Source organism: Pungitius pungitius, chromosome 9, assembly GCF_949316345.1.
Source record: "Pungitius pungitius chromosome 9, fPunPun2.1, whole genome shotgun sequence".
Lineage (NCBI taxonomy): Eukaryota > Metazoa > Chordata > Actinopteri > Perciformes > Gasterosteidae > Pungitius > Pungitius pungitius.
The window spans coordinates 16,502,980-16,518,234 of NC_084908.1; the positions used below are offsets into that span (position 1 = coordinate 16,502,980).

General features: G+C 45.0%; 1 protein-coding gene across 10 annotated transcripts in view; it reads left to right on the forward strand.

Annotated features, from left to right (window-relative positions):
* Positions 1 to 529: 529 nt before the first annotated feature.
* The window catches only part of dclk2a (doublecortin-like kinase 2a), a 29,620-nt gene continuing 14,894 nt past the window's right edge, over positions 530 to 15,255 (forward strand). For 9 of the 10 annotated variants that reach the window (XR_005120297.2, XM_062564277.1, XM_062564278.1 and 6 more), the window contains exons 1-3: positions 530 to 714; positions 959 to 1,380; positions 4,770 to 5,107. Coding sequence is in view for 9 of the 10 variants with exons in the window: in XM_062564277.1 (XP_062420261.1) it covers positions 692 to 714; positions 959 to 1,380; positions 4,770 to 5,107 (783 nt within the window). In the remaining variant the exon portion in view is untranslated. Of the gene's footprint in view, positions 715 to 805; positions 1,381 to 4,769; positions 5,108 to 15,255 lie in introns of all 10 variants that reach the window. The other variant, XM_062564280.1, reaches the window with a different exon arrangement.

Below are 15,255 nucleotides of genomic sequence, written 5' to 3' on the forward strand. Positions count from 1 at the left end.
GTAGCAAATGATCAATATTTGAGCCCAAATACCAAATAATAGAAAGGAATAAATAGATCATTAAAAACAACTGACCCTTTTAATTTATAAAGAAGACAGAACATTGGATGCAGTCTTTTAAAGGGCCTCGTATGTAGTGATGCATGTGAGCCGGTGTTTGGTTTGCCACTTTTGGGTTACTGTAGTAACATTGTGGCCGGCTCTGTTACAATAGTCATTTTTATTGTAACTTAGTGCACCTGTGATATTTCTAAACTCTGTATTTAGTGGGCTGTGTATCATAACGATGTAAACACTTGTTTGCAAATGAGTGCCTACAAAATTTGAAAAAGAAATTCATTTGTGTACAGGATTCCCCTTGTGTATCATACACAGCCCACTAAATTTGGATCATTACAGATGAGGGTAAACTTTATGTTTCCGCCCTGAATAAAATATATGATCAGAACACAGAGGAGCACTAGGACCCCGAGGCGGCGAGGCTTCCCCCGTCTCTCCATCCATTGAGCTCACACTCCGAGGGAGCGACCCGTCAGAGGAAGGATGTGAGCTGGAGAAGGAGGAGGCTCCAAGGTGCGTTGCGCCCAAGTTTTGTAAAAAAAAAAAAAAAAAAAGAAGCAAAAAAAGAAAAGAATTTGCTCGTCGGTCAGCTGCTCTCCAACAGAATCATCCCGAGCTGGAGTTTGAATGAATGCTCCTGCTGCGTTATTACAGGTAGATTTTTTTTTTTAAAGTGACTTTCCGGGGACCACGAGATTGTTCTCTCGACATCATTTATCGATTATCGGTTTGTTTCTTGTTTTAGCTGCGTGGTTTGGACTTGAGGTTGAGACGATCGCGCGTGTGTCCTTCATCCCACGAGTCCGGACGCATCGAGGCTCCAACCACAACTCGATCAAAGTTGCTTATTCTTTTTTTTTTGTTGTTGTAGTTTGTTTTTGGATTTCGTTCAAAATAGGAGGAAAACAATTCGAGACAACATGTCGCTAAGCAGAAGTATTGAATTCGAACACTTCGAGGAACGAGAGAAGCCGCACCGGACACCGAAACCCAACTCCGGGTCCCAGCCGGGCTCCAGAGGCCACGCGCTGGCCCCCAGCCCCGCGCACAGTGCGCACTGTAGTTTCTACCGCACGCGCACCCTGCAGTCCCTCACCTCCGAGAAGAAAGCCAAAAAAGTGAGGTTTTATCGCAACGGAGACCGGTATTTCAAAGGGTTGGTGTACGCGGTGTCCGGTGATCGCTTCAGGTCTCTGGATGCCTTGCTCATGGAGCTCACCAGGTCCCTGTCCGACAACGTCAACCTGCCCCAAGGAGTCCGGGCGCTGTACGCGTTGGATGGAGGCAGGAGGGTCACCAGCCTGGAGGAGTTAGTGGAAGGTAAGGATGATCACCACGGGCCATTAACCAGGCTCAATACTTTCACATTGATTCAGTATGAAATGGATAATAATTGTTCTTTTCATAAAAGCTGTATTTTTTTTACGGGCTGGAGCCTAATGACTATGTTAAGGTTGGATGCCTCCAGTGCTCCTTTGTGGATCATACTGTACCCGAATCAAATCGTCCCTTGAGGACATGACAGGATAATGGATGCCTTGCCTTGCATCATTGACATAACCGTTCTGACATGTTTGACCCAGTGCCATGAATGCAGACAGGCCGATCACTCCTCAGTGCAGCTTTAGCTCTGCACAGGCTGCTGCTAATGCACATCAGTGTCCATTGATCTCAGCATGACTCCCCCCCCCCCCCCCCCCCCCCCCCCCCCCCCGATCATTAGTGTGTATTTGAGAGTGGAGTTTATGTGGCCTTCAAAGTGCATTGTGTAGCTCTAAGTGCGATCCTGCCTGGGGATGAATGTGTTATGAATGTGTAAAGGGTGCATGGCTCTTTGAAATTGATCTCACTCTTTTGGGCTTGGGAGAAATGGAAGTGTCCCTCCCAGGCAGTGTAGTAGTTAAATAATGAAGTTTAAATATACTTTATTAAAGCCTCTACATAGCCTTTTGCTTTCTGCAGTGTTTTCACCCTAGAAAGAAAACCTCACTATAATAGGTTAATCTTCATGTTCAGCCCCTGGTGTGTGTGTGTGGGTGTGTGTGTGTGTGTGTGTCTGTGTGCACCAAGACCTGCCTGCAATCCTCTTTTAACATGAAAGTTTATGGTTCCACCACACACACACACACACACACACACTCACACTCATAGATCCCGACCTCTTACTGCAGTCAATATTCCTGCACACTGGTCTGTTTTCATCTCACATCCTCCTAAACCTTTGCACTGTGGGCTGCGCTCATTCCCTCTGCCCCGTCCCCTGAGTGACCGGGGCAGGATTTAGGCCAAACGTCTGATCGGGATTCTGGAGCTAGTCACTAGTTTGGCAATTTAATCAAAAGTTGTTTTGGTGCATTGGATGTGAACCGCTGCACTTTAAATGTACGAGGGCACTGTTTCTAAATGAGTATCTGGGACATACGTAACAGGAGTACCAATGATAACACTGTATTTTTTTTTTAATTGTCTAATGAAATTTAAATTCATTATCACTTACTGCTGTTTGATCTATTGAGTGACCAGGATAGCTTCTGGAAAGTTATTCATTCATCAATTAATGTTATATCATTTAGAATGTGTTTCAACACACTGAGCTCCTATATCGCAAATGTATTCAGATCGTGGCAGAGGTTTCAGAGGCAGATATATAAAACTATCTTTGACAAACGTGATGAGTAAGGGAGCGGGTGTTTTCGTGGTGCGATACACCGCAGGCGGGCGGAGCATCGCGGCCTCGTCCTTGTTTACTCACCAGTGTGACGGACGGGCAGAGAGCCTCACTGCACAGCTCAGCAGTACGCCCCCCATTGATGGAGGCCTGCCGGGGCTCTTTTGTGTGGAAATCCAATAAGCACCACTCACATGTGTGGCCCTCATGGCTGGATGGGATTACTTAGCCAATCAGTCAACTTGTAGGGTTTTTTCCATTGCAGGGGGGTGGGGGTAAGGCTGTAAGGTGCGAGGCCAGTGTTGTTGCACAGCAGCATATGTTGTTGTTGTTTACCTATTTTGTGAGGCCCGAAATCCAGTTACAGGAATGCCTGTCGTCCCGACTGACTTGGACCCATGGAACAATTGAACTGCTGTAGGTGTGGAAAACAACACAGTGTTAACAGATACTGAACTGGGCTGAGGAAGAGCTTGTCACGGTTTGGGTTTGCTTCTTGTCTTATTTTGTAGTTTTCATGTCTCTTGTGTTCCTGGGGTAACTTCACTTCCTGCCTTGTCCTGTCTTCCCCTGTGATTGTCTGCCGTGCCTGATTGTTTCCACCTGTGTTCAATCACCTGCACCTCCCTTGTGTATTCAAGCCTTGTGAGTCTCTAGTCTCGTGTGGCGTCATTACATGTCGACCGTTCTTGTCAAGTAAGTCTGTTCGTGTTTTCAAGTCCAGGTCCCTGTTTTTGTCTGTTTAGTTTTTGCCTCCTTCCGGTCCTTTTTTGGTTAGAGTGATTTTGAGTTTGAGTTTTTACTATTGAAGTTCTTTGTTTTTTCATTTACTCCGCGTCTGAGTCCTCCCTCCTTGCCCTTGCACCCCGCGTCCTGACAGAGCTTTGTAATTCTCCATGTGGATATGTGGGATTACGTAACGTGCTGACATAGAGAAAGCAGACAAATTAACACCAATGTACACACTAAAACCCCAATGGTTTGACAATGGTACAACAACATTAGAAAAGTCAATGAACTTATTCCAAAACACGTCTGTGCACTGATTTACTAACTAATGAACGGCCTTAATATTGACACAGCTGTGTGATTCGGGGGTTTGGATCGGTCAGGCAGTCCTCGTCTGTCGTCCACATGAAGACAGCTGGTTTGGGGCTCACCAGAGCGTCACCGAGGGATGCGGCACCTGAGCTCCCTGCACCTCGGGGGGAGGGGGGGGGGGGACACTCGTCCACACCAGTCACCATCTGGGGGGGTTTTTAGTATTCTGTCATTACCCCCCAGATGAATGACAGCCCCAGTTCTATTCTGTTTTGAGTCTTCAGCTATAACTCAGTCCCCCCAGCTGTGGCCTAGACTCTCATTTAGCCCTTGGTTAATTGCGAGCTTAATAAAACCCGGGTATCATGGGACGCTCTGCTTCACGTGGCCCTCTTTCACTGCAGCACCGTTCGTTCCTCTTCACACACGTCGGATAGCTGCAATTTCAGATTGGAACCAGAGTGTTTACCAAAATACACTGAAACTGAAAAGCAATCTTTGCATGCCATACGTCCACGCGCTTATATCCTATAAATATCTTCACCGAAAGACCGAGGGTTGATTCTGAGAGACGCGAATCCTTTTCGGGGGGGGGGAGAAGAGAATGAACAGAATCTGTCCCTTTGTGTCTCTTTTCTCCGAGCGGAACGGAGCGGCGCTGAGTTCCCCCGTCCAACGACCCGCCAGACATTCCTGCCGTGGTTTTCACCCGTCGGCCAAGCCCCTGTGCTTGTCACATGACTTCATTCCTCAGCGGGAAACGTTGGGGTGTTAACTCTGGGGAGAGGAATAAACAAAACGCTTTTGCTTCGGAGGACGGCCGGCAGCTGAACAGGGGAGGGGGGGGGAGTGTCACTGGCCTTGCCTCTGAATGTTGCCTTTCTGTTTTCGACGGAGGAATGTTAACTGTTTGTTGTGCCAGCTGATTCGCCCGATGCATCGTTTGTTTCCCCCCTTTCCCTAAAGCGTCCTTTCAGAGTTTCGTCCTGTTTGTCCCCAGGCGAGAGTTACGTGTGCGCCTCCAACGAACCCTTCCGGCGCGTGGACTACGCCAAGAACGTCAACCCCAACTGGTCGGTGGGCTGCAGGGCGGGCGCGTCGCGCTCCCTCTCCTCCCTCAACCCGCTGAAGGGCGAGCTGCAGCACGAGGCCAAGGACTTCGTCAAGCCCAAGCTGGTCACCGTCATCCGCAGCGGCGTCAGGCCGCGCAAGGCCGTGCGCATCCTGCTCAACAAGAAGACGGCGCACTCCTTCGAGCAGGTGCTCACCGACATCACCGACGCCATCAAGCTGGACTCGGGGGCCGTGAGGCGGCTGTACACCCTGGAGGGCAGGCAGGTGAGCAGCGAGTTGGCACAAAACCACACCGCAAAAATTCTTTTGAGTTAATTTTCCAGCTGTGGGCAAAAGTGTTGAAGCGCAGAGTTGAAATCACGCTGCGAAAAGATTCAACTCTTACAGAGTCAATTTGTACGGAAGAGCTGGAGTCATCATCCAGTGTCAAGATCAGATTCCTTTGCGACACTTAGTAGAGTTAAATTAACACTTTGATAGGATTGAAATGTAACCGTACAGTGTCACACTGTAGCAGGCTTAACTCCATGTGATATGGCGCAAGGGTTAGAGAGGGTGTTCCAGGAACCAGGGCTGTTGGTTAGATCCCTGGCTTTCCCATGTTCCAATACAAAGTGTCCCTATAATACACCTATCCCTGACTTGCTCCCTGGGCTAAAATGTGTTAAAAATGCAACATAACACTTGAGTATTGTTAAATTATAAAATATATAAGAGTTAAAATTAACTCTATAACAGTGTTAAAATGGCAACACTTAAAGTGTTACATTGACACTGTGGAGTGTGGACCCCATGGGACACTTTAAAAGTGTTAAAATGAACTCCAATAGTGTTCGTTTGAGTCTGTCCATTTTGCTGTGCAGGTGACCGTGAAGTCACTGACTAAAATCACAGTCGGAGTGAGACAGCTGTGTGGCTTTCACTGGGATGACATCGGACGATGTGCATGTGGAAAAAACAAACAAAAAACCCAGATGGAACTCTTGGGCTGAGTTTATCAGCCGAAGTTTCTATCTCCAAAAAAAAAAAAAAGGGCTGTGATTCATAGGCTTCAGCTGTGTCAGCAGTCTAGGTAATTACACAGCATTTAATCATCCATACATAATTACACGCCGAGATTATTTCAACAAGGCACCAATGAATGCATTTTAAGAGTTCAGGCCATTTGCCATATCCATCAATATAGTTCTCTATACCCACTCTATTAAGCCATTTGAGGCTGATTTTGCTTTAATCCAATCCATCTGGGACACATTTATAGCAATATTTCAATCTGAAATGGCCATTGAGGGTCCCTGGTGTTATGAGATGAGGTAAGCCTGAACACATGGTGCTCCCAATCAAGAAGATTTACAGGACGTCTCATCTGGGATAATTCAGATGAATCATATCTCACATAATTATATAACTTTAGCAAGTAGTACAGTCTCTGAATGTAATAGAAGTATAAAATCAGGGTAAAAAGAATGTTATTACAAATATTTAAAATGTTTTTTTGTGAAACTGGACGGGCCAGACTAACTAACTAACTCACTAACTAAGCTAACTGGGACACACTTCAAATCATGGGGTCATTGCTTGAAAGTGGACTCTTGTTTCTGCTGAGGGACGTCTCTCTTTTCTCCGTCTCACACCAAACTGCTGCAACTGTCTTTTAGAGAGTGGAAACCTTACCAGCTTTTTGTTTGTATTTAAGAGCTTAAATGTTGAGTGATTTTCAATGGGAGATGAATTTTCAATGGATTCAATGGACAGATTTTGAATTATGATAAACCACTATCAGCAATAACAATTTGTGAGTTAGGGTGAAATACGTTTCAAACTATATTTTTGTTTTATGATAGTTTGCAACATGTCATCTTTATTTGCATGGTCATGGGGTGTCTGGTCATGGGGTGTGATGTCAAGGGGAGGTCAGAAAGCCAATCAGTTCCTCTTTGTTTGCGTTAAACGGGTTGGGGGGGGGGGGGGCGGAGGTTTACACTTTGAGGATAGTGAATAGTGTCAGGGATTGATGTGGTCAATAATAAGGCACTAAAATCGGATACCGGCATCACTGCTGCACAGATTCTCCACTGTGATTAATTCAGGCCCATATTGGTCACATAAACCATTCGTGTGTCTCTATTTCCATCTCTCAGTGCATTCCTACTCGATCAGCCGTGCAGACCAGCTGTTCTAACCAGACCTTTCACAGCTTGTATTGCCGTGACGAATGTTGCATTGGACTTTACAATTTGCTAAGCAACTTTGGTGCTAGGGACAAATTTGTAGGGTTGCAGTTTGGAGGGAGGAATGAGAGGATCAGAGGGAGCAAGCTTCCTTCATCCTCCGTTTTATTTAGTTTTCTTATTTCTAATGGAAGTTATTGAAGGTTGTAATAATAATAGTAATATTATATCCTCCCATTATGTCAGATCAAGCGTGTTAGGGTTGGGTAACCCTTAGTTACTGAATCAAGTTTATTGAGTTAACGCAGGACAAGATTTTATGGATTTTTGTTGAAATTATTGAGAATCTAGCAAGACATGTAAAGGAGCTATCCTTGCCATGATGTCGGATTCACGAGGACTTTGGGTCCGTCTTCCTTTCTTGGCCTCAACATGACTGTCTCCGGATTGAATTAAGAGTCCAGGTGAAACGGTTTGGCCCATTATGCCTGTGACGGGATCCTGAGACCAGAGCTGGAAACCTGACAATACAGTAAATGCACTTGTTGGATCCTCCCATCTTCTTTACAATATTTGCTGCATGATCGTAGGAGTCCATTCAGTTTGAATGTTAATGTTACTAAGTGCTTACAAATCTGCTAAGTGCTACCGGGCCTCCTTTCACACGCTGAGTGATGCCTGCCTGTGGCTACGCGGCCGTTTCCATCCAATGAAAAACCTATTGATAAGCTATGAAAACAGGCCTGTTAAAACCACACAAATGTTTTGCGGAAGTTTGTTTGACATTTTTTTTCAATTTGAGTAAATCCAGAGTATAAATGACATAAAGTACACTAGATCAAAAGTGAGCAAAAAAAAAAACACATGACAGGGTGGAAGGAGGCATGGAAACAGACACATTGTGCTGCATAGATGGGCTAAACATAGCGTAGTTAACTCATAGCTTCTATTCCACTGCCTCTATTATCAGTAATAATAGAGATCCCTCTGCAACTCTCATACATACAACATTTTTGTACAGTAATTTGTAGTTACTAATGCTAATGTAGTCTAATACAACAGCCCTGTAATAAATTCTACCTTCATTGAAGTCCAGCTGTTGTTGAAGCTCTTATTTAACTGGAGAGAGTACATCTGGAAGCTGCAGTTTGTAGCTATTGAACTGTGTTATATTATGCTAACAGGTGTTTCTGGTTTTATTCATCTCAATGAGAGAGGGCGGAGTCACTGGATTTTGCAGAAACTAGATTCTGGGCTACTACACGTTCTTATGAGAACTAAAGGAATGAAAAACACACCTTAGCTTTGGTCATAAATGCTCACAAATCATGACAAAAATACCACCAGCTTTATTTCTCTCTCCTAAAAGTCACCAAGTCACACATAGACCAGTAAGCACCCACGCCGACACTCCAAATGCCTTCCAGCAGGAGTCCACCATCTGCTCCTGCAAAATCAAATCACAGGACCCGTCCACCAGGTCTGCAGGCGTAGCAACCCCCCCCCCTCCTCCCGTTGACGCACCCACACACACACACACACACACACACACACACACACAGACCCCACTGAGGCCTGGCCACCACCAGATAATTAGAGCTAGAAGCTGGAACCGAGGGCTAAAGTGCAGCTGTCAGGTGTCTGCATGTGTGAGTCAGCGCGCTTCTTCAACACTCCTCTGTCCGCTCTCCTCTCCTCCATGAAAGGATTCTCTTCAGACTCAATGTTAATTCTAGATCTTGGTCATCGGTGCCAGCACAATCAGCTGCGTTTTTTTTTTCTTCGAGAAACACGCCCTGTTAAACATCTCAAATCTGAGCGGGCAGGCGGAAAATAGGATTCCCCTATTTTCTATTGTCCAATCAACGGTTTTATTAAACAGTTGATTGTTATGAAAGTTATGATGCCAAAACTGGATGACTTGTCTATTTATTTTGTAAAAATCATTTAGAAGTGATTCAGGGGGGCTGAGAGGAGAAGGTTTGTGTGATAAAAGCAAAGTGTCACAGAAGTTGAGGGCAAAACTTTGACCATTTTGAATGTAAAAATTAAATCTGTTATTCGTGAATAAAGGTTTTTTTTTATTACTTAAAGTTCCCCTGAATTAAAAGACGTTAATGACGACATTTTATAACCATCAGATATTTCTCTAAGATATTTATTTAGTATTTTGATTCTTTCTGATGTTGAATGCGATGTGGACACTTCATACACTTTCATTTGAGAACTTTATTGGTTCAACTAAAAATGTCTATATGTCATTACTGAATTACTGAATTTATCTATAAGTGCCTTGGGTGTCTTACAGTTTTGTAACAATCAAGTATTACAACGGCATTGATGAGGTAATCAGGTATTTTCTTTAATGTAAAAAAATAAAAAATAAAACAGGCCGCTGAGCTGTTAGTGCTGAAATGATCCGTTCTCTGAAGTCTATGAAAGGCTTTTCAGTTCCGCGAGCTGAGGAACGAACGAGGAAATGCAACTCGTTACACGGATGTAATGAATTTGTCTGTTTACGTCTTTGCGGTAGTTCGGTGGTCCCTCTGGATCCTTCGTGCTAAATAGGAGAAGGTTAGTTAGTTAGACTCTTTTAGTTTATGGAAGAAATTCACACACTTTTTCAATGATTTAGGTTCATCTTGTCAGTTTTTCTCTAAATTGGTTTGAGGGGAGGACATTGAGGCTTTTGAGAAAATCTCTCAATGGTTTCAAAGCTCTTATTTAGTTGAATTTAGTAGAGTGGAACTAACAACCTTAAGAAAAGCCTTTTGCTTGTAACATTTAGCGCCACCTTCAGTTAAAGTTATCATAGCACTGGTCGGATCAAATTCCCACCGTAGTGAACGGAGTCATGAAGACGACAGATAGCTCAGTTCATGGTGGGTGGATTTCTGGGTTTTGAGGGCATCTCAACATGGGTTGAAGGAGGACGTTGGCTGGCGCGGCTCTGACGCGCTGTGCCATAATTTCACATGACACGCTTCCAATGATGACGGCCTCCTGGCCTGGATACTGTAAACCAGCCCAGATCTCACAGTGCACGCGTGTTGGCAGGGACGTGCTCTGGTGCTGCCCGATGGTTAAGAAACGCAAACCCGTTTTAAGGTGCTGACATCATGTTTTGTCCATTATCATGTTAGGGAGCAGGATGCCGTTGTATGAAAGTAAATCTGTGTCATCGGGTTTTGAAAGAAAAAAGTGATTGAATTTCTAGCACTCAATATTTATGCATTGAAATTATGTATCTGAATGTTTTTCAATGTTAAAATACTACAAAAAAAATTCGCCACAAAAAATTCAACGTTAAAATATTCAACCGCAAAAAATTAAACTGCAAATGATTAAACTGCAAATAATTCAACTGCAAAAAATTCAACTGCAAAAAATTCAACCGCAAAAAATTCAACTGCAAAAAAATCAACTTTAAAATATTCAGCTGCAAAAAATTCAACCGCAAAAAATTCAACTGCAAAAAATTCAACTTTAAAATATTTAGCTGCAAAAAATTCAACCGCAAAAAATTCAACCGCAAAAAATGTAACTACAAAAAATTCAACCGCAAAAAATTCAACTGCAAAAAATTCAACTGCAAAAAATTCAACTTTAAAATATTTAGCTGCAAAAAATTCAACCGCAAAAAATTCAACTGCAAAAAATTCAACCGCAAAAAATGTAACTACAAAAAATTCAACTGCAAAAAATTCAACCGCAAAAAATTCATCATCTTCCATACCATTGACACGGTGGTGAAACACGCTGGTGAGTGACAGACGGATTAGTGAGACGAGACAACCCGGGGTCACGGACACACGCGGGTCTCGGGTGTGGATTAAACTCCACCATTCAGGTCAACAGCCATGGCATCGGCATGCCCACCTATTGTTCCACGCTGCCATTATCACACAGGGCGCCATCTGACGCCCGGTGCAGCGACACAACCCAGCAGTCCCGACGGGGTTCTGTGACGGGCGGCTGTTTTATCCTTGACTCAACGACGAATGATTTGTGCTTTTCAGGTCGCTGGTGGTTAAGCACTGCGTTTAATTGAGTTAAGTAGCATCATCTCGCTCGTGCCAAACACATCATGTCATCAATAATCAAGCTCGTTTGAAATAAATCATTTTGGTTTCGCGTCTCAAACAATAAAAGCGTCAGGAATTTCCTCTTTTTGTGTTGCCGAGCAACAACAAGCTAAACTGGGGGTTTTTGTTTTTTTGGTTGCCGCTACAAAAATCTGTGCAGAGTTTTAATGTCACTGCTTGAGTTATTCCCTGTGGTCAGCTTGTTGCCGTTACTCTGCACTGTGCACATACGCCATAAACCACTTGGCTATTGTTATTGCAGAGGCTATAGCACTCCCCCTCTGCCCTTACACACACACACACACACACACACTCTCTCTCTCACAATCAATGCTTTCCCCCTGTCTCGGTGGGCCTTGTATTTATTGTATTTAGCAAAAGTGCTGGCATGATACCCTGCATTAACAAACAGCAGCAAAACAAAAGGCCGGCAGACGACAGGAGGGGGGTCGGTGTGGTGTGGAGGGGGGAGGGGGGGAGGGGGGGGGGGGGGGGTTGCCACGGGGGCTGTCAGCGGTGCAGACCGCGTGGCGGCCACAGATGGAGGCGGGGGGGTGGGGCGGTGGGAGGTGTAAATGAGGGCGTCCATTGTGTGTGATCTCAACCCGCTGGTTTTGTTTTGTCCCGTTAGCGGCGGCCTCTCACTCCGCAAACAAGAGCGTCCACACGGTGATGTTCAGGCCCCCGGCTCATTGTTGGTGGCGTGATGCTTGTTTCTGCACAGGAGCCGTGTTTCTAAGTGATCTCGACAACTGTAGCACGTCTCTGACGCCGATGCTGGAGTCTCATTTGCACATCAAACTGTTTTTCATTCTCGTATTGTCTTGAGGTGTAATTCCTGGCAGAGGAGCGTTGAGGTTTATGCTAATAGGCAGTTTTCATTCTTTTATTATTTATTCGTCTCATTAGTGGAAACATTAGATGCTAATTACCAGATAGATATATTAATATGGGCCTTTGGAGACTTCTGCCTGGCTTTCAGGATTGTATTTTGTGATTTTTATTGCCAAGGAGCCACTTTTATATGCGGTGATATTGTTGTTTTTTTAATTGGAAACTATAATGTTTATTGGCATCAAAAAACAACACCGTTGTGGATCTCTCAGCTCCTCTGCAATCATGGAAGTCTCGCTTCCTTCACGAGGAGGCTAATCTACTGAGGCTCATTTTGGAGGCTAAAAGTCTTGTGTGCATGTTTAGATTTGTACTTTCTATCTATTCATTCCTACTTGATAAGCTTCACTTGGAGCATGAAGAGCTCATGGCTCATCTAAACTGTGACGGCCTGCGGCTGTGTACGTTACATGAATAGGACTTTGAGGAGAAGGAGAAAGCTCTTTGCTGTGAGGCGGGCCGGTGGCTGTTGTCAGGCAGAGATCACTGCACTGCACACAGTTTCCCCAACATCGATTTCATTTACTGTGTGCGGTTTTTGGTCTGGATTGCTTTTGCCTTCAGAATCGCCACGTAGTGTCCCTCATAAATTCATGAGATCCTGTTCATATAAAAAGAAAGAAGTGTTACGCTGCTTGTTATTATCTGCACCAGGAAGGTCAAGTGATTGGCTGCATATGTAAGTGAGTCCTTCGCTGAGTGAGTGAGTGAATGAGGGACTGCACTCCAAGGTTAATCTTGCATCCTTAAGGACCTCCCGTGCTCCAGTGGCTTAGCCTTTCTTCAAACACACACTGTTGAGATTGAAATGCACTGAATTTGTCGATAAATCAAAGCATTTGATAGCTTTTGAGTCGACGATGGGCTTAGTTTTCCCGTTGCTCATTTGTGTGCCGCCGCCTCGTCTTCGCTCTAATCCAAAGGACTCAAAGGGTCTCAGGAGGCAGCCTCTGTCCATTAGTGAGAGTTCAAACCGAGTTGATAACCTGCTTGCCTCCAGCTTAATAGCACCCTGGCAAACTTAATAGGCGTCTTCTCAAGGAAGTTACAGTTTAAGTGAGAGTTAAAGCTTATGTAAAGAATACAAATCTATTTCGGCATCGAGGGTTATTCTCCTTCTCTGACTAAAGGAGTCCGCTGGGACCTTCCCAAATGCAAAAAGCAAGACATTTCAGTCTCCTTTTCCCCATTTTTAAATTCAGGACTGAACCTTCTTTGCTCACTTAGTTCAGGCCAATGAGCCCCAATTTGGAGGCAAACGGTGTTAATGATGCCACCATTTACCGCCTTTTCCTCCGCCCCAAATTTCTTACCACCTGCTGCCGTGTGACATTTGTTTTTGGCACATAGCACTTTACAGTAAGACAAGGAATACATGCAACTGTATATTTAGACGATATGTGTTTTGTTTCGGTTACATGCTTTTAAGACCTAAACCACCCACTTGTTTTATTTGTGAATCCATTATTTGCTCATGTTCAATACACACTACATTGAAGCCCTTGACCTGTATTTCCTCTGTTACTAAGCTCAGCAGGGAAGAAAGCATGGTGCATGGTAGACGGATGGTGAAAGCAGGAGGGGGTCAGGCACACTTCAGTTTAGCCTCCAGACAAGTGACCGAGCCAACACAGGACACAGTTCACAGTTCACTTCACTGATTGGCCGAGAGGAGCCCTTAGCAGCACGGGGCAGGCCATGGAGGGCCATTGGCTGTCTATGCTGGCAGAGGTTGACAAGAACATGGGCAATGCAGTCTGACATCCATACATCCATACACATTTTTTTTTTTTTAAAAGAAGGAGGGGGGGGGGGGGGGGTCCTGTTATGTGTCGACGAATGAAGGCACCCATTTGTCGCCGTTTTCCCTGCACAGCTGAAAAAGTTCTCTGTCACAAAGCGAAGCAGCCCTGCAGAGGGAGAGGCATGTGTAGAGGTGAGACATAATATTCCATCCAGCCCAGAGTTCCCTTTTCCTCACCTGTTGCCTCAGGTGGTGCCGGGAGAAGCGTGACGCGTGACGTGGCCTTAGATTGTAATTCACATTCAAATGATCTGTGAGGCCCAGCAAGCTGTCCGCCCTTGTTTCATGCCCAAGCTAATCCATGTCTGTGTGAGCGTAGGAAATATGATTAAATATCGTTAGTACATCTTTGAAACATAAATAGCGCTATGCCCTGCGTGGGGGGGGGGTGGGGGGGGATTCACACGTGTGCCATGACATTATGGGGCGGTGACCAGCTGCCCGGTTTTGAGGAATGTCATGCACTCCAGCCATGTCAAACATCTGATGATCTGCCACAGCTCAGTCGGTACCCAAACACTCTGACTCTTTATTTGATGCCGTGTGAGTCGACCAGAGCGCCACATGGAGGTTGATCAAACAGTGTTGTTGATTATTAATGAACATGTTAGGCATAATGCATCCCGTTGCATTGTTAATGGCTGCTGTCTGAAGGTAGAACATGCAGAGGTGTCATGTGAAGCGTCTTGTGTATTATTAATACAGCGCTGATACTCATTTGTGGGTTTTAAATACTATTTTGGTTCTCAGATGCCTGCCTCCTACTCCGCTTCTGTCTACCTCTCGCTCAGCCTCCAACTCTTTATTTTTACTGTGCACATTGTTTGCTCACTTGAGCTTTTCTGCACCACTAGTTCTTCTGATACCCATCTTACAGACACACACACACACACACACACACACAGACAGACACTTACCCCAACTGTGTCGGCCCCCAATCTCCCTTAGAGGATCCATCTGTCCACAATCTTATGCCATTTTGTGCTCCTCCCCCTGACTCTTGTTTCAAGAGAGTGTGTGTGTGTGTGTGAGTGAATACTGTACATATACCCGGCAGTGTGTGGGTGCACTTGTGTGTGGTGGGTAGTGGGATAATGAATGGATCGTTTGCTGCTTTGTCATCCTACTTGTCCACCTACCGCAGTAGAGGGATACTGTGTGTGTGTGTGTGTGTGTGTGTGTGTGGGTACAATCTGCTATAACCTGGTTTAAAACCAACCCTGTTTCCGTCTCCACGGGTGGGAGGTGGTGGGTGTAAATGGAAAAGTGCTCAGAGCTGCAGAGAAAACGTCGATCACAGTGTGAGTAAGGAAGGGAAAAGCAGAACAAATGACCCCGCGGCCCAAACGCTAACGGTTCTGCTTTCCTTTAACTCGGCACTGACTCTGCAGCATTCCGGATGTCAGATAGCGGTTCTCATCTCGTACTTGCTGTATGAGGCTCTCTAATGCCGTTCAC